Below are 20,118 nucleotides of genomic sequence, written 5' to 3' on the forward strand. Positions count from 1 at the left end.
AAAAACCCTTTTGTGGGGAAAAGTAATTCTGATTGGCTGGGCACCAAGGGCTGCACAGTCATGTGAAATCCATAGATTAGGGCCATTGAATTGATTTTAATTGACTGATTTCCTTCTGTGAACTGTAACTCAGTAAAATATTAGAAATTGTTGCATGTTGCGTTTATATTTTTGTTCAGTATAGTATTTTATGCACAGAATTTTCGAGGTCACTGCTAGAAAGCATGAAACACAATCTAAATTTTTCGCGCCACCGATGACGTAGTACGCTAGTTTGTTGAATCATGTGACCAACGCATCGCCGCTATTTTCGCGCCACAGTGAAGCCACGCCTTTGGTAATAGAAATACGCGTTTTGATTGGAGCATGCAGACGACAGACTCGCGCCACTTTTTGCAGTTGGACCTCCAATTTCTTGTCTCCCGGTGTAGAAAGAAAAGACATTGTTAAAAAAAGATATATAATAACTGATAAGTTACTTAATACATTTGTGTGTAAGTCAAACCACATTACTCAACAATCATGGCTCCTAAGGATTACTTGGCTGAGAAAGGTATGTTTTATTTTAAACAAGCTTGCTGAAGTTAGCTAGCGTGCTAACGTCAGGCACTTTCATTTTGATAATGGAGGCTAGTAACATGCTCACTCATAACTACGTCTGAGCAACAATTAATGTAAGAAACCATGCACTTTGACTTTAGAATTACTTGATAAATAGCTTGCCAACCAACATTCTTGGTAAGTTGGTTGAGTAGCTAACTAATCCGTTAACGTTACTTTATGGTCTTTGTCTGCTCAGCCAAGAAGCCAACAATGAGTTAATAGCTAACAATTTACTAACATGTAAACTGTTCAGGCTTGGTCGCCCCTAGCCCAATAAAGGAGCCTAACGTTACGTCTAAGGACCATCGCTACATGTTCTGTTTAAAGACTGGCTCTTGAAGCAAAAATAGACACGTACTCATTCTAAACGGGAATCGATTCTCAATTGCGATAACGTTGCTGTTATAGAAACAAATCCACCTACTTTATTTTACCTTTATTTAACTAGGCAAGTCAGTTAAACACATTCTTATTTTCAATGACGGCGTAGGAACAGTGGGTTCCTACCTTGTTCAGGGGCAGCACGACAGATTTGTACCTTGTCAGCTCGGGGATTCGAACTTGCAACCTTTCGGTTACTAGTCCAACGCTCTAACTACTAGGCTACGCTGCCGCCCCAAGTTGTTATCACAATTTCACAAATGCAATATACACACGTAATGGACAATGTTGACAGTATTTTAGTGACAAGGTTTGTGACGTCCGGCTTCCGTTTAAACCGGTGTGTTCGGAGACGCAGATGGCAAACGTTAGCTAATTAGTACAGGTAGTCGACGTTTATATGCTTCCAAAACCTTACGGCAAAAGCTGCGCGTTAACTTTAAAGCCGATCGTCGGGACTCTTAACCAAACTCCCCCGTACAGAACTAGTCGTGATCACGGGCTGTCTCCCCGTGCACAACACTATCTGGCTACTTGTGAAGTTGTTTTGGTAGTTACAATTTTGGGCAATGATACCGGTTAGGGATTGCTACAGGGTGGCTTGCATGTTACTAAGCTGTGTGTGTGTGTGTGTGTGTGTGTGTGTGTTTTAAATAGCTTCAATTCTCAGTAACCCGGATGGAACTCAAGAGGACAAAGAATTACGCGCGAGGAGCACATGGTCTAGGGGCGGAGAAAGATAATGCTAGGGGTTGCACTGATAGTGGCGGATAACTCACCAATACTACAAAAGTGATTCGGTCAAAGAAGTGTTAACAAATTTGCACAATTTGATAGTGGAGTGGAATAAATGGCTTGCCAGTGGCTAGTTAGCAATCCACACGCATTTTCGCCATCGATACCCTTCTCATCCGCGGGAGTAGGCTGTTCTTTGTCACAGGCAGCTGCAAGTATGGGCGTTATGTTTGTCGGTTGCTAGCTACTGCTGGTCTAAAGTCCAGGCTACCGTAAGGGTAAATTCGACCATGGCACGTCAATACACTGGTATTGAAACGAAGTTATGTTTTGAAGCAATAACCAACTCAATCCATCAGTTAAGTTGGGACTATTTTGTGAGCGATGGTATAGCGGAGGATTCCTCTGAGTGACCAGGCTCAAAGCCATGTGCTGCTTTGTTTACAAAAATATTCCAAATGCAGAATGTTTAATTTTGTGCTCTGCTAAGAAAGTGAAATATGCATTTGTTTTGAGGTGTCTAAAATACATAATGTTTCACATTTTTAGGTGGGGGTTATTTTCCCCAAAACGGACACTACGTTTTTGTTGTTGGCGTGCACTGCTAACCAAACCTGTAATGTTAATTATTGGTTACATTGTTGTAAAGGTTTGAATGCATCCACTAACTTGGAAAACGTTTGACGTCCGAGTTAAAGGGACAGTACTTCAATGACTCATCGCGATTCTGTGGGATGCGATGTTAAAGGGGGTCGTCAGAGGACAACACAGCTTGCAGTATGTAGGCCCTGGACTCCAATGATGGCATTTTTCAAACGTTAAACCCCACACAAATGTATACATCTCATTACCTGAATTGTATTGACACTGAAAACAATGAATTGTGGCCGGTGAGCTAAATTAGATTGTTCACTCAGTTTGACACAAGTTCCCCAGTTCAGACCCAGGCTATACTCTACCTGTAATATTCATAGCATTCAATGTACCCTGTTAAATACAGTGTTCTCTCTTTCCCGCAGAGAAATGCAAGAAGTTCCTTCAAGAGTTTTACAGTGAGGATGACAATGGAAAGAAGGTCTTCAAATATGGAGCTCAGCTTGTGAGTATGGCACTGACTTTCATGATCCTGTTCTTTCTGTAATGCGTCACGCCAGTCCTTCTTCGTCATTTGTAACTTAAAGTCCATGATCTAATATGATAAATGGTTTTAAACCATGTGGTGGGTAAAGTATCAAAGTGAAAAAACAAATTGTCAAAGTATGTGTCGGGGCGAGCCTGAAGGCCAACATCTTCCTCCCCTGCCAACCCACTGACTGGTTGAGTCAAAAGGCACAGTAATACTTAGCTTTTTTTTTTTAACCTCTTACATCTAGACGTTCCGCTAGCGGAACACCACTCCAATATCCAATGATAGGGCGTGGCGCGAAATACAAACTCCTCAAAAATCCGAAAACTTCAATTTTTCAAACATATGACTATTTTACACCATTTTAAAGACGAGACTCTCCTTTATCTAACCACACTGTCCGATTTCAAAAAGGCTTTACAACGAAAGCAAAATATTAGATTGTCAGCAGAGTACCCAGCCAGAAATAATCAGACACCCATTTTTCAAGCTAGCATATGTCACAAAAACCAAAACCACAGGTAAATGCAGCACTAACCTTTGATCTTCAACAGATGACACTCCTAGGACATTGTTATACAATACATGCATGTTTTGTTCAATCAAGTACATATTTATATCAAAAACCAGCTTTTTACATTAGCATGTCACGTTCAGAACTAGCATTCCCACCAAACACTTCCGGTGAATTTACTAAATTACTCAGGATAAGCGTTCACAAAAAACATAACAATTATTTAAAGAATTATAGATACAGAACTCCTTTATGCAATCGCGGTGTCCGATTTTAATTTTTTAATTTTTTCTGTAATTTTTTATTTTTAAATAGCTTTTCGGTGAAAGCACATTTTGCAATATTCTGAGTAGATAGCCCGCTATCACGGGCTAGCTAATTTGACACCCACCAAGTTTGGCACTCACCAAACTCAGATTTACTATAAGAAAAATTGGAATACCTTTGCTGTTCTTCGTCAGAATACACTCCCAGGACTTCTACTTCAACAACAAATGTTGGTTTGGTTCCAAATAATCCATAGTTATATCCAAATAGCGGCGTTTTGTTCGTGCGTTCAAGACACTATCCGAAGGGTGACGCGCGGACGCGTATCGTGACAAAAAAATTCAAAATATTCCATTACCGTACTTCGAAGCATGTCAAACGCTGTTTAAAATCAATTTTTATGCGATTTCTCGTAAAATATCGGTAATATTCCGACTGGGAGTCGTTGTTTTCGTTCAAAGACTGAAAAAGTAAAATGGACTCTTCACGTGCACGCGTGTGCCCGTCTCGTTGTTCTCAGAGCGACCACTTACCAAATGCGCTACTGTTTTTCAGCCAGTAACTGCAGAGTCATCATTCAACGTTCTGGCGCCTTCTGAGAGCCTATGGGAGCCTTAGAAAGTGTCACGTTACAGCAGAGATCCTCTGTTTTGGATAGAGATGACAAAGAAGGCCAAGAAATGGTCAGACAGGGTACTTCCTGTACAGAATCTTCTCAGGTTTTGGCCTGCCATTTGAGTTCTGTTATACTCACAGACACCATTCAAACCGTTTTAGAAACTTTGGAGTGTTTTCTATCCAAAGCTACTAATTATATGCATATTCTAGTTTCTGGGCAGGAGTAATAACCAGATTAAATCGGGTACGTTTTTTATCTGGCCGTGAAAATACTGCCCCCTATCCATAACAAGTTAAAGAGAAGCTGAAACTTGTTGGTTCTACTCTGCAATAAATAAGCGGTGGTGGCAGTGACCCTTTGACCAATGACTGATGGGCAGGAACGGTTGTCGTTGTTTGCAGAAAAAGGCTGTGCAACATCTGTGCTAGGCCACAAATAAAAATATTCTGTCTCTGATAGAAGCCCTGTTTTCTGTAGGTTGCCCTGTCCCACAGGGAGCAGGTGGCTTTGCAAGTGGACCTAGACGATGTGGCCGAGGAGGACCCAGAGTTGGTGGAGAGCATCTGTGAGAACGCCAAACGCTACATGGGCCTGTTCGCTGATGCCGTCCACGAGCTGCTGCCAGAGTACCGTGAGAGAGAGGTATTTTTTTAGCTGCATTAATACAAACGTGCTCATTTAAGACATCTGTCCTGCTTTACTTGGATATTGATTCTGATAAGGCAGTTGCTAATTGTTAGTTTTAAGGATGAAATAACCTGTAAAACATTTAGTCTGAGACTTAACTCCCTCGATACCTATCTCTTCGTTCACCCAGGTGGTGGCCAAGGATTCCCTGGATGTGTACATTGAGCATAGGCTGATGATGGAGCAGAGAGGTCACGACACCGCAGACACCAGGGATCCTCGCAACCAGTACCCAGCAGAGCTCATGAGGAGATTGTGAGTTCACTTAGCTAGCATGTTTGCCATTGTCTCTGAGTTGGAACTGGACATGAACCTGGATGAATTACTTAGGAAAGTGAGAACTGGTATATAGTACCAGTCAAGTTTGGACACACCTACTCATTCAGGGGTTTTTCTTTATTTGTGCCCTTTTTATGCATTTTAGAATAATAGTGAAGACTTCCACTATGAAATAACACATGGAATCATGTATTATCCAAAAAAGTGTTAAACAAATGAAAATATTTGTCATTCTTTAAAGTAGCCACCCTTTGCCTTGATGACAGCTTTGCACACGCTTGGCATTCTCTCAACCAGCTTCATGAGGTAGTCACCTGGAACGCATTTCAATTAACAGGTGTGCCTTGTTAAAAGTTAATTTTTGGAATTTCCTTCTTAATTTGTTTGAACAAATCAGTTGTGTTGTGACATGGTAGGGGTGGTATACAGAAGATAGCCCTATTTGGTAAAGGAACAAGTCCATATTATGGCAAGAACAGCTCAAATAAGCAAAGAGAAACAACAGTCCATTACTTTAAGACATGATGGTCAGTCAGTCCGGAAAATGTGAAGAACTTTGAAAGTTTCTTAAATTGCTGTCGCAAAATCCATCAAGTGCAATAATGAAATTTGTTCTCATGGGGACCGTCATAGGAAAGGAAGACCCACTGTTACCTTTGCTGCAGAGGATACGTTCATTAGTTACCAGCCTCAGAAATTGCACCCCAAATAAATGCTTCAGAGGTCAAGTAACTGATAAATCTCAACATCAACTTTTCAGAGGAGACTGCATGAATCAGGTCTTCATGGTCGAATTGCTGCAAAGAAACCATTACTAAAGGACACCAATAAGAAGACTTGCTTGGGCCAAGAAACACAAGCAATGGACAGTAGACCTGTGGAAATTTGTCCATGTGAGATTTTTGGTTCCAACCGCCTTGTCTTTGTGAGACTCCGAGTATGTGAACAGATGATCTCCACATGTGTGGTTCCCACAGTTAAGTGTGGTGGTGCATTGCTGGTGACACTGTCTGTAACTTATTTAGAATTCAAGGCATGCTTAACCAGCATGGCTACCACCGCATTCTGCAGCGACATGCCATCCGGTTTGCGCTTAGTGGGACAGTCATTTTGTTTTTCAACAGGAAAATGACCCAATACACCTCCAGGCTGTGTAAGGACTATTTGACCCATGAAGGAGAGTGGAGTGCTGCATCAGATGACCTGGCCTCCAGAATCACTTGACCTCAACCCAATTGCGATGGTTTGGCATGAGTTGGACTGCAAAATGAAGGAAAAGCAGCCAACAAGTGCTCAGCATATTTGGGAGCTCCTTCCAGACTGTTGGAAAAGCATTCCAAGTGAAGCTGGTTGAGAGCATGCTAAGAGTGTGCAAAGCTGTCAACAAGGCAACGGGTGGCTACTTTGAAGAATCTCAAATATAAAATATATACTTTTTTGGTTACTACATGATTCTATATATGTTATTTCATAGTTTTGATGTCTTCTGTTCTACAATGTAGAAAATAATAAAAATGAAGAAACCCTTGCATGAGTAGGTGTCAACTTTTGACTGGTTGTGTATATCAAAAAGTATCCTTATTTTGACTGGATGCATGTTCTACTAGATGCATGCCATGCCCATTCATCTCATGGCGGCTGATTTGCGTATTTAGGCAACAAGGAATAACAATTATTGCATCCCCTCTGATCTCTCTCTCTCTCAGTGAGCTCTACTTCAAACCACCTAGCACTGCCAAACCCAAAGTGGTCCGTGATGTCCGTGCAGACAGCATTGGCCAGTTGGTGACAGTTAGGGGCATCGTGACCCGTGCCACTGAGGTCAAGCCCATGATGGCAGTTGCCACTTACACCTGTGACCAGTGTGGCGCAGAGACATACCAGCCGGTAAGCGATTGGCATCTTATTGCACAAACTTGTCAAGGAAAGTTGATAAATTATATAATTAATTGACTTGATCTCATGGCTGGGTAAATGCATTAAACACTGTCTGGTACAGAAACATTTCAGTTCTCTCGGTTCCTTTCCTTGTGCTAACCCAGACGCCTCTGTCTTATCAGATTCAATCCCCCACATTCATGCCCCTCATCATGTGTCCCAGTCAAGAGTGTGTCACCAACAAGTCAGGTGGCCGCCTCTACCTGCAGACCCGAGGCTCAAAGTTCGTCAAGTTCCAGGAACTGCGCATACAGGAACACGTAAGGACCTTTGACTAAGGAATCTGAAATGCAGCAACCCATTCAAATCATGTAGCTCTCCGGAGTGAGAAGTTGAAGGCAAATAAACAAACACAAGTCAGACTAAGTCTTACTTTGCGCTGGTTTGAATCCCTAACTAACCCGTGCCTCCATCCATCTCCAGAGTGACCAGGTTCCTGTGGGAAACATCCCCAGGAGCATGACCATCTACACCCGCGGGGAGAACACGCGCGTGGCCCAGCCCGGAGACCACGTGGCTATCTCCGGCGTCTTCCTCCCTCTGCTGCGCACTGGCTTCAGGCAGGCTGTCCAAGTGAGCACTCAAATGCATTACAAAGTTTCTTTAAACCTTTTTTGAGAATTATCCTCAAGTTTAACATTACAAACTGTAAGTTGGAGGAAAACTAGAACTTTACTCTACCTGTGACTTGGCTGAGATGTAAAGTAAAACTTGTTGAAGTGAGAACGGCCCATAGGGCAGGAGGTTGTTTCTGTAACCTGAGGCTACAGATGTACACCTACATCCCCTGGACAGCAGGCTACTTGGCTAGCTTAGAGGTGCTGCCGTAGTTTTATTTCTTTAACCTTTTATTTAACTAGGTAAGTCAGTTAAGAAATTCTCACTTACAATGATGGCCAAACCCGGACAACGCTGGGCCAATTGTGCGCCGCCCTATGGGTCTCCCAATCATGGCTAGATGTGATACAGCCTGGATTCGAACCAAGGACTGTAGTGAAGCCTCTTGCACTGAGTTGCAGTGCATTAGACTGCTGCGCCACTCTGGAGTTGTAATGTGTCTGACTGTTTCTCTCCCTCTCAGGGTCTGCTTTCAGAGACGTACCTGGAGTCCCACAGCATCACTCTGATGAACAAGACCGAGGATGATGAGCTGGGCACAGCAGAGCTGAGTGAGGAAGAGCTGCGCCAGATCACAGGTGTGCCTTACCCCCCCCCAGGTTCTTAACCTCTGGGCTAGGTGGGACGAAATCGTCCCACCTACGCAACAGCCAGTGTAATCCCGTGGCGCGATATTCAATTACCTTAGAAATGCTATTACTTCAATTTCTCAAACATATGACTATTTTACACCATTTTAAAGACAAGACTCTCGTTAATCTAACCACACTGTCCGATTTCAAAAAGGCTTTACAACGAAAGCAAAACATTAGATTGTCAGCAGAGTACCCAGCCAGAAATAGACACCCATTTTTCAAGCTAGCATATGTCACATAAACCCAAACCACAGCTAAATGCAGCACTAACCTTTGATCTTCATCAGATGACAATCCTAGGACATTATGTTATACAATACATGCATGTTTTGTTCAATCAAGTTCATATTTATATCAAAAAACAGCTTTTTACATTAGCATGTGACGTTCAGAACTAGCATACCCCCCCCGCAAACTTCCGGGGAATTTACTAAATTACTCACGATAAACGTTCGCAAAAAACATAACAATTATTTTAAGAATTATAGATACAGAACTCCTTTGCACTCGCCATGTCCGATTTTTAAAATGGCTTTTCGGTGAAAGCACATTTTGCAATATTCTGAGTAGATAGCCCGGCATCACAGGGCTAGCTATTTAGACACCCACCAAGTTTAGCCCTCAAAGTCAGATTTACTATAAGAAAAATGTTATTACCTTTGCTGTTCTTCGTCAGAATGCACTCCCAGGACTTCTACTTCAATAACAAATGTTGGTTTGGTTCAAAATAATCCATAGTTATGTTCAAATATCCTCTGTTTTGTTCGTGCCTTCAAGACACTATCCGAAGGGTAAATAAGGGTGACGCGCCCGACGCGTTTCGTGACAAAAAAAATCTAAATATTCCATTACCGTACTTCGAAGCATGTCAACCGCTGTTTAAAATCCATTTTTCTCGTAAAAAAGCGATAATATTCAGACCGGGAAACCGTGTTTTAGTTCAAAGACAGAGAAAATAAAAACATGGGGTCGCCTCGTGCACGCGCCTCAGTCTCATTGTCCTCTGATAGACCACTTACCAAAGGCGCTAATGTTTTTCAGCCAGGGGCTGCAAAGACACCATTCAGCTTTTTCCCGGGTTCTGAGAGCCTATGGGAGCCGTAGGAAGTGTCACGTTACAGCAAAGATCCTAAGTTTTCAATAAAGAGAGTCAAGAAGCCCAAGGAATGGTCAGAGGGCACTTCCTGTACAGAATCTTCTCAGGTTTTTGCCTGCCATATGAGTTCTGTTATACTCACAGACACCATTCAAACAGTTTTAGAAACTTCAGGGTGTTTTCTACCCAAAGCCAATAATTATATGCATATTCTAGTTTCTGGGCAGTAGTAATAACCAGATTAAATCGGGTATGTTTTTTTATCCGGCCGTGTAAATACTGCCCCCTAGCCCTAACAGGTTAATCCTTTCGGTGATCGCAGATCAATGTTGGCAGTATTATGAAGCTTCTCAGTGTTGCTTAAATGTTTCCTGTCTTTTTGAATCTGCCAACAGTGTTTTGGGACTGTGGGTTGTTTTCAGACCTTTCTCGTGCTGTTTATCCAAGAGGATGTTCTGATGTGAATGGACTGAGTGTAACTGAATAGTTTGGTTCATGTGCTCCTCACTTACAGAGGAAGATTTCTATGAGAAGCTTGCTGGCTCCATTGCTCCTGAGATTTTTGGCCATGAAGATGTGAAGAAGGCTCTGCTGCTGCTCCTGGTTGGAGGAGTGCAGCAGGCCCCCAAGGGTATGAAGATCAGAGGTGAGTGCAATAAAACCCTTCCACTGCCCTGTAACATTGTCCATTTTAAAATGGCTGATTTGGCTTTCATTTGAGTTAACTGGAGTTTTGGGATGTTTTACTAATGACCCTGTTTGGCTCCTTCCAGGCAACATAAACATCTGTCTGATGGGAGACCCAGGAGTAGCCAAGTCCCAACTGCTGTCTTACATTGACCGCCTGGCTCCTCGCAGTAAGTACAATCTTCTGGAACTATCTGAAATATTTCTTCTCCATGTCTCCTTCATTTTTCACTGGTCCCAGGTCACACAACTGGTGAAAGCAACATGCTAAATGGCCTACCGGAAATTGACTGAAAGGTTTACACCCTTTTGCACAGTTGTTGGATTAATATGTAAGGAAAGGGAGAGGTCCTCAATCGTATTCAAGTAAATCAAGGCTTTAAAGATGATTGTATTTGTGCTCCTGATATCATGGGCCTAGCCATGACCATTCCCCCTGACCCCCTCCAGGCCAATATACAACAGGCCGAGGTTCCTCTGGCGTGGGGCTGACGGCAGCGGTGATGCGTGACCCCCTCACCGGGGAGATGACCCTGGAGGGCGGCGCACTGGTGCTGGCCGACCAGGGTGTATGCTGCATCGACGAGTTTGACAAGATGGCAGATGCTGATCGCACAGCCATCCACGAGGTGATGGAGCAGCAGACCATCTCCATTGCCAAGGTGAGCTTTCTCTTTACCAAAGCCATATCTGTTTGGCAACTAACACTTTAGTTGTGTAAGGCTATTCATGTGTGGTTTTAAAGAAGGAGAACTGACAAGATTTTCTACCTGTACCCCTATAGCAGGTTGGCGTTTGTCTTCCATCTTGTCCTGGAGACAGTGCTGAGTGATTTTTTTTTTTCCCCTTAGATGGGCCAGCTGCGAAGTTGAATGTGGCTATATTGTAAAATTTCATGAAGGTTACGCGTTAGGGTTATGTTTTACTTTGACTTTGTGGCTTTACCAGCTAGTGAACATTGCAGAGTTGCCTCCGGAACAAGATTCATGACGAATAACACAAACCTACCCCGAGAAGACAACATAGAAAATGTCGGTCTCAACACTGAGCTTTTCCCCTACTGAATGAGAATTGGGATTGACTATCCCGGTATTTTACAAATGTTCCATCTCGGGTAAGCCAGTCTTTACCCAACACTGAGCTTTTCCCCTACTGAATGAGAATTGGGATTGACTATCCCGGTATTTTACAAATGTTCCATCTCGGGTAAGCCAGTCTTTACCACCAAAACCGGAAGTGTCATTCAAAAGCATATAAATGTCTGGATTTGATTAGAACTTAGATCAGCATGAAAATTCTAACCTGATGCTACCGAGACTGAGTCATATATTAAATACATTTTTGAGCCCTTCATTAAATATATTTTATGAGCCTAAGCAAGCCCAAATTATTATGCAATTATCCAATGCAAACAGTTGAAGTCGAAGTTTACATACACCCTAGCCAAATACATTTAAACTCAGTTTTTCACAATGCCTGACATTTAATCCTAGTAAAAAGTCCCTGTCTTAGGTCAGTTAGGATCACCACTTTATTTTAAGAATGTGAAATGTCAGAATAGTAGTAGAGTGATTTTATTTAAGCTTTTATTTCTTTCTTCACATTCCCAGAGTCAGAAGTTTACATACACTCAATTCGAATTTGGTAGCATTGCCTTTGTTGTTTAACTTGGGTCAAATGTTTCAGGCAGCCTTCCACAAGCTTCTCACAATCAGTTGTGTGAATTTTGGCCCATTCCTCCTGACAGAGCTGGTGTAACTGAGTATGGTTTTTAGGCCTCCTTGCTTGCACACGCTTTTTCAGTTCTGCCCACAAGTTTTCTATAGGATTGAGGTCAGGGCTTTGTGATGGCCACTCCAATACCTTGACTTGGTTGTCCTTAAGCCATTTTGCCACAACTTTGAAAGTATGCTTGGGGTCAATGTCCATTTGGAAGACCCATTTGCTACCAAGCATTAACTTCCTGACTGATGTTGCTTCAATAGATCTACACAATTTTCCTCATGGTTCCATCTAGTTTGTGAAGTGCACAAGATCCTCCTGCAGCAAAGCACCCCCACAACATGATGCTGCCACCCCCGTGCTTCACAATTGGGATGGTGTTCTTTGGCTTGCAAGCCTCCCACTTTTTCCTCCAAACATAATGATGGTCATTATGGCTAAACAGTTCTATTTTTGTTTCATCAGACCAGAGGACATTTCTCCAAAAAGTGCGTTCTGTCCCCATGTGCTGTTGCAAACCGTAGTCTGGTCTTTTTATGGTGGCTTTGGGTCAGTGGCTTCTTCCTTGCCGAGCGGCCTTTCAGGTTATGCCAATATAGGACTCGTTTTACTGTGGATATAGATACTTTTGTACCCATTTCCTCCAGCATCTTCACAAGGTCCTTTGCTGTTGTTCTGGGACTGATTTGCACTTTTCGCATCAAAGTACGTTCATATGTAGGAGACAGAACGCGTCTCCTTCCTGAGCGGTATGACGGCTGCGTGGTCCCATGGTGTTTATACTTGCGTACTATTGTTTGTACAAATGAAAGTGGTACCTTCAGGTGTTTGGAAATTTCTCCCAAGGATGAACCAGACTTGTGGAGGTTTACAATGTTTTTGTCTGAGGTCTTGGCTGATTTCTTTTGCTTTCCCCATGATGTCAAGCAAAGAGGCACTGAGTTTGAAGGTAGGCCTTGAAATACATCCACAGGTACGCCTCCAATTGACTCAAATGAGGTCAATTAGCCTATCAGATGCTTCTAAAGCCATGACACAATTTTCTGGAATTTTACAAATTGTTTAAAGGCACAGTCAACTTAGTGTATGTAAACTTCTGACCCACTGGAATTGAGATGCAGTGAAATAATCTCTGTAAACAATTGTTGGAGAATTTACTTGTCATGCGCAAAGTAGATGTCCTAACCAACTTGCCAAAACTATAGTTTGTTAACAAGAAATTTGTATGTAAACCTGCGACTTCAGCTGTGTTCTATATGATATAGGCTACTGCACATTACGCACGACAAACAAAAGCTCATAGCTGTAGCTAGCTACAGTACATTCTGAAAGTATTCAGACCCCTTTACGTTACAGCATTATAAAATGTATTAAATGTGATTTATTTTTTCCCCCCATCAATCAACACACAATAACCCATAATGACAAAGTGAAAACAGGTTTGTAGCAATGTTTCCAAATTTTTTTTTTTTTGAAAAAGAAATCACATTTACAAAAGTATTAATCCTTTACAATGTGCTTTGTTGAAGCACCTTTGGTCTTCTTGGGTATGACGCTCCAAGCTTGGCACACCTCTATTTGTGGAGTTTTCACTTTGTCATGAGGTATTGTGTGTAGATTGAGGCATATTTTAGAATAGGGCTATAACAATGTGGTAAGTCAAGGGGTCTGAATACTTAAGGCACTGTATACGGATGACTTATAAAGCCAGGCACATTGAAGTTGGTCTACTTATTATAGACCTAATTAAGATGGTTTCCTCTCCTCACTTTTCTTTAACAATTAAGGCAAGGACTGTTTTCTTGTCTGCTGCCTCTGCCGTATTGTTCTCAACACCAATATGCTGGTTGACTTTGCTATTATGCTTATAACAACATGGTCTAGGAAAAGCACCAATTCAACAGTGCACTGATGTGTTTCAGCACTGCGGACAGCGACCACTATCCCAACATGGGCGAAAGTGCATTTGTTGAAAACATGAGCCTTTGTTGAAAACATGAGCCTATCACAATGAAAACAAAATGGGAGAAGAACTGTAGGCTGTTACACTATTACTTATGTCAGAGGCATGAAAAATGAGTGAATGGACTTAAACGGATGGAAGGCCTACAGCCCACCAAGATGCACCTCCACACACAACACCACATTCTGGCAAAAAAAATAATAACTTCACTCACCCAGTGGCATGGGGGCTATTTAGGTGCGTGCTGATGCTGCCTCAGGTAGGGGTGCAAAATATTTAGCTTGTCCATGCCCAGCGTGCCTCTCCAGGGTGCTGTTGGAGAGATGTGGCGCTCCATCAAATTAATTTAACATAAATTATGTAGCCTACAGTAGAGTGAGTAGCGCACAGACTGGAGACCAAATGTATTATGTCATGAGACACACTTTTTCAATCAATGTATTAATAAGGAGCGAGTGTGGGAGAAAGTCTACTAAAAAGGCAAGGCAGGCAGATGGTACTCAAAGTAATTAATTTCAACAATTGTCTTCGTTTTAATGACTTCACAACGAGGGCTTTGTTGGAGCCTTTCTTCATATATGTGTGTATATATATGGTAGGCCTTCCTGTTTGACAAATGCAATTATCCATAGATTAGGGCGTAATGAATATTTCAATTGACTAGTTTCCTTATGTAACTCAGTAAAATCTTTGCCATTTTCATGTTGCGTTTTATTTTTCCCTGTGTGCCATCTAGAACAAGATTGTATTTTTTTGGATGCAATTTGAAGAGATTGCGAGTGCTTGCGCGTGTACTTAAAATATTATTTTAAATAAGCAACGATATTTGGGTGATGGGTTGTTCTAAACTTTTGCAGCTGCAATTAAAATATATAGTCTTTAGGAAAAATACGGTGACCCCCCCCCGCCCCAAAAGCCAAGTGGAGATGGGTAATAACGTTATTACCTGTCTTTATTTTACTATAGCATAGGCTATGCTGCAGCAAGTGTAGGCCTACCTGTTTACTATGGTGAGATGTGCTCCATACGAAGCATTGATTTGTCATGCAGAGGCTGTAGAGAAGCCAGATTTAGACATTGCATATAATTTAACAGTTCCATTTCACATCATGCTGTTCAGATAAATAATTTATAATTGGCCGGTTTCTGTTATTCTGGTAAAAGGGAGTAGTTTTGTGCTGTAAATCTCTGTAACCGGGTTCCCGCCATTCAACCCTAAAGAGAATATGGGTGACTGATTCACTCGTTCCCTTCCCTGGTCAGGCGGGCATCATGACCTCCCTCAACGCCCGCTGCTCCATCCTGGCGGCCGCCAACCCTGCCTATGGCCGCTACAACCCGCGAAAGACCATAGAGCAGAACATCCAGCTGCCAGCCGCCCTGCTCTCACGTTTCGACCTGCTGTGGCTCATCCAGGACAAGCCTGACGCGGAGGCCGATCTCCGCCTGGCCCAGCACATCACCTATGTTCACCAGCACTGCCGCCAGCCACCCACTCACTTCACCCCCATTGATATGAAGCTCATGAGGTCAGTGGTAACAGCCTGGTTGACATATTGCTCTTTGTGGGGCTGGAGGTAAAATAACCAACTATTTAGAAATCATTGACTAGAAATTCCTCTCACGTGCATGTTTTAGCTTGTGAATAATTGTATGCTCCCTCCAGACGTTACATCTCCCTGTGTAAGAGGCGACAGCCCGTCATACCCGAGTCGCTGGCTGATTACATCACGGCGGCCTACGTGGAGATGAGGAAGGAGGCGCGTGTCAGCAAGGACTGCACCTTCACCTCCGCCCGTACACTCCTGTCCATCCTCCGCCTCTCCACCGCCCTGGTGAGTCTCACCCCATCCTGAGTACAGGCTCCTTCTACCCTGACTGGGAGCATATTTAGGTTGTGGAGTAAGACCGTCTACTGCAGCCCAGTTTGTGCAAAAGTGCTTACAGTGCAGGTAGTGGCGATGCCCAGCCTACCTGCAGTATGAGCACTTCTTTCACACGCTGGGCACTAGGCCTCGTGTCTACGCTCATGCTTGCACTGACTGCTCTTTTGAATGACTGCTTCCTGTCCATTAAGACTGGAGGAATGTGATGCTTCTCACTCTGTGGTCTCGTAGCTCCTGGGTGTCAAAAGTGCTGTTTGTGCAGGTAGCTGACTCACCCGCCCTACTGCAAAACCAGCACTTCCCGACACCCCGACTGCACTGTGCTACATCTGGGTGGCCACGAGGGCAAGCCTGCCACTCCACTGGGTGACCCTGTACTTGTTGAAAAGTTGCAACCCTTGGTCACCATTAGAAATGCATTGTTTTATTTAAGCATGGTTAACCTCTGGGACATGTGGGATGCTAGCGTCCCACCCGCGGGACACACTGCCAACAGCCAGTGAAATAGCAGGGCAGCAAATTCAAAACAACAAAAATCGCATAATTCAAATTTCTCAAACATACAACTATTATATCCCATTTTAAAGAGAATCTTCTCGTTAATCCAACCACATTGTCCGATTTCAAAAAGGCTTTACGGCGAAAGCATAGCATTAGATTATGTTAGGACAGCGCCTAAACAAGAAAAACCACACAGCCATTTTCCAAGCAAGGAGAGGTGTCACAAAAAACAGAAATACAGCTAAAATGAATCACTAACCTTGGATGATCTTCATCAGATGACACTCCCAGGACTCAATGTTAAACAATACATGTATGTTTTGTTCGATAAAGTTGATATTTATATCCATAAACCCCATTTTACATTGGCGCGTGCTGTTCAGAAATGTTTTGCCTCCCAAAACTTCTGGTGAATGAGCACATTAATTTACAAAAATACTCATCATAAACGTTGATAAAATTTACAACAGCTATTGAAAGAATTATAGATACACTTCTCCTTAATGCAACCGCAGTGTCAGATTTCAAAATAGCTTTACGGCGAAAGCACATTGTTCAATATTCTGAGTACAGAGCTCAGCCATCAAAGCAAGCTATACAGTTACCCGCCAAGTTCTGGAGTCAACTAAACTCAGAAATAGTATTATAAATCTTCACTTACCTTTGCTGATCTTTGTCGGAATGCACTCCCAGGACTCCCACTTCAACAAGAAATGTTTGTTTTTTGTTCGATAATTTACATATTTATGTCCAAATACCTCCGTTTTGTTCGCGCGTTCAGATCACTAATCCAAAGGCATAATGCGCAAGCGCAAAACCCGAGACAAAGTCAAATAGTTCCATTACCGTTCGTAGAAACATGTCAAACGATGTTTACAATCAATCCTTAGGGTCTTTTTAACATAAAGCTTAGATAATATTCTAACCGGACAACAGCGTATTCATTACAGAGGAAAAAGGAGCGGCGCGCCTGTGTGAGCACACAGTAAACAACTCACTGGTCCCAGGCTTGAGACGGCTCTTATTCTCTCCCCAGTAACAGTAGAAGCATGAAACAAGGTTCTAAAGACTGACATCTAGTGGAAGCCTTAGGAAGTGCAAAATGATCCCACAGACACTGTAGTTTTGAAAGGCAATCTGTTGAAAAAAAAACTACAAACCACTTCCTGGTTGGATTTTTGTCTCAGGTTTTTGCCTGCCATATGAGTTCTGTTATACTCAGACATCATTCAAACAGTTTTAGAAACAGTTTTCTATCCAAATCTACTAATAATATGCATATCCTACCTTCTCGGCCCAAGTAGCAGGCAGTTTAATTTGGGCACGTCATTCATCTGAATTTCCGAATATTGCCCCCTGTCACTAAAAAGTTAAAAGATTTGGTTTTGGCCTTCATCTGAATAATCGCACAAAAGGGATGGACAAGTTCATATAGAGCATGGGGAAGACTTGGGGAGAACTCTTTCCAACTGGTGGTGCTAATGAGAGGTGTGGTAGACTACAGGTTGGTCTTCAGGGGTACGGTGGTCTGTCTCCACCTAGTGATAAAATTCAGAAAAGGGTAAAATGATTGGGAAGACTGGGCAAGCATTTTTCCACTGCAGTCGATATTGATGTATAACCATTACTGTAAAATACGTCAACAGCATAGGCAAAAAGGACTAACACAACTGATTTTAAACAGTTGGTGAACTCCAATAGTCAATGGGGGGGTTGACCCTCTACTTACCCAAATTCTGTCAAATATTACTTCCATGCCCTTTATGGAGTTTGTGCTGAATTAATATTGTACTCAAGCCTGGGTATAGTTAATGTGTTAATCTGTCTGTTTTCCTGTCTGGTCCTGGTCAGCTTTGCGGGGTGGGCAGTCAGCCTTTTTGTAGGAGCAGCTGTGCAAACCCAAGCAAAACTGACTGTGAACGGAACCAGTCGTCGCTTGTTACCTGAGAGCCTTCTACAATACAACTATGGCCTGTACAGCCACCACTGTTTTAACGAATCATATTGTGTTGATTGACTGTTAAGCCTCATCCATCGGAAGAGACTAGCTGGTGTTGAGAGGCGGAGACTTGGGCAATTGCCAGCCATTCCAGACGGCATTGCACTTGTCTCGGTCTGACAGTACCGGCACAGCGCGACCTACGATGTCTGAAAGACACTAACAGTTGATTTTTGCATTTATTTTTGGGTGTGTGTGTTCTGTGCTGTAGCCGATATAGCTACCTGACCTGTGGTCTCGCGCCCCCACCCCCCCCCCCCTCTCACAGGCCCGTTTGCGGCTGGTGGATGTGGTGGAGAAAGAGGATGTGAACGAGGCGATGAGGCTCATGGAAATGTCCAAGGACTCCCTGCAGGCCGACAAGTCCAGCACCACCAGGTCAGCTCCTTTCCTCCTGCTCTGTGCGACACTGCCAACAAGACAGTCCCCGATGACACTGTTATGCATTAATAAGATCTCTGAGTGGATGCCTTTTGGGTGAGGATTGGGTTATAGCAGAGAAGGGGGATGACTTCAAATGTAATGGGTATTCAAGAGCTATACCAGAAGGTGGTTAAATTCCAGGGTTTTTACTGCCTTTGGTTCACATGAGTGTTTACTCGAGAAGACCTTAAACCCTATAGAAATAAGTGCTTCACCATACGTCCCTGTTGACTTCAAATGTTTTGTCACATACTACTGCGCTAGTCTACCTCGGGATTCAGATGAGTTGATGTAAGTATGTTGCACTGTATGTTTCAGAAGCAGCGGAGCTATATGGCCAAGTGCAATTGACGCACAGGTTGGGTCAATGCAATTTTCTGTCCCGTTTATTTGGACATTGATTTGTTCCTGTCAAATAGGCATTCCGTTTCTGAACAGACCAGTCGGTAGGCCCTAATTTGTGGGTTTGACCCCAACCCTGATGACGTTCCACAACTTTGGACCCTCAACCTTTTTTTTGATACCGTTGTTTTCCAGAGCCCATCGGCCAGCAGACGTGATCTTCTCCCTGCTGCGTGAGCTGGCCACGGAGGGTGTGAAGGGCCGGGGTGGGGCCGGGGGCCTGGTTCGCATGGCAGAGGCCGAACAGCGGTGTGTTTCCCGTGGCTTCACCCCTGCCCAGTTCCAGGAGGCCCTGGAGGAGTACGAAGAGCTCAACGTGTGGCAAGTCAACCAGGCCCGTACCCGCATCACCTTCGTCTAAAGCAGGGCGGTTTGATTCCGGTCCTAGAGGGCCTGAACACTTTCTGGTATTTAATTTTACTCAACTGGTGTCCCTGGTCTGAATTAGTCCCTGGTTAGGAGGAGAGGATGAAAACCAGAAGTGTTTCGGCACTCCAGGACTGACGTTGCGCTCCCTTCACCAGCCACAGGCCTTTTTTGCCCAAACCCGGTCAAGGGCTCTGCCTGTGACGAGATGCTTAGTGTGCCGCTGACTGCGATGGGACCCCTTAGTGTGTCCCTATCTACACCGTCACAACAAATAATTAAATGCAAACATGCATGGTGGTTCTTGGCTTTGTTTTGCAATGGTTAAATGTTGCCAACTGGGATTTTGCTTAGTTGGCTATTAAGTGCTTTTTTTTTTTAAATGTTAGATGGCTGCTCTCAAATAAAACTCTGTAAATACAATTATTTCATATGCAATCTGTTTGACTCTCAACCTCTCTTGTATTACATATACAATGGTCATTGGAGTAGGCCTTTAGCTCTTTAGTTAAATCAATGCCTGGAGCTGACATTTTGTGCTTCTGTGTTACAACTTTAATATACTTCGGCTATAGGGGAATTAATGGACAATGCTCTTAAATGCTTGTACATTATGAATGTCAGTGTTAATAAATTCATGGCTTAACTTGATTTCGTGGCTTGTTACTCAA

At 43.1% G+C, this 20,118-nt stretch overlaps 1 protein-coding gene across 2 annotated transcripts; it reads left to right on the top strand.

The window, feature by feature from the left end:
* The first annotated feature begins 350 nt into the window (after nt 1-350).
* Nucleotides 351-20,098, top strand: mcm7 (minichromosome maintenance complex component 7). 2 transcript variants are annotated; one of them, XM_014199150.3, is made up of 15 exons: nt 351-553; nt 2,739-2,818; nt 4,723-4,887; nt 5,063-5,187; nt 6,918-7,098; nt 7,272-7,409; nt 7,573-7,722; nt 8,231-8,345; nt 10,013-10,144; nt 10,272-10,355; nt 10,636-10,847; nt 15,134-15,399; nt 15,537-15,705; nt 18,525-18,634; nt 19,217-20,098. In XM_014199150.3, the coding sequence occupies exons 1-15, from the start codon at nt 523-525 to the stop codon at nt 19,440-19,442; spliced, it is 2,184 nt and encodes a 727-aa protein (XP_014054625.1). In that variant the 5' UTR covers nt 351-522; the 3' UTR covers nt 19,443-20,098. The 2 variants fall into 2 exon arrangements, with proteins under 2 accessions (XP_014054625.1, XP_014054626.1); XM_014199151.3 differs by lacking the exon at nt 351-553 and adding an exon at nt 2,476-2,496.
* Nucleotides 20,099-20,118: the final 20 nt, after the last annotated feature.

Source organism: Salmo salar, chromosome 05 (assembly GCF_965601325.2).
Source record: "Salmo salar chromosome 05, fSalSal1, whole genome shotgun sequence".
Classification (NCBI taxonomy): Eukaryota; Metazoa; Chordata; class Actinopteri; order Salmoniformes; family Salmonidae; genus Salmo; species Salmo salar.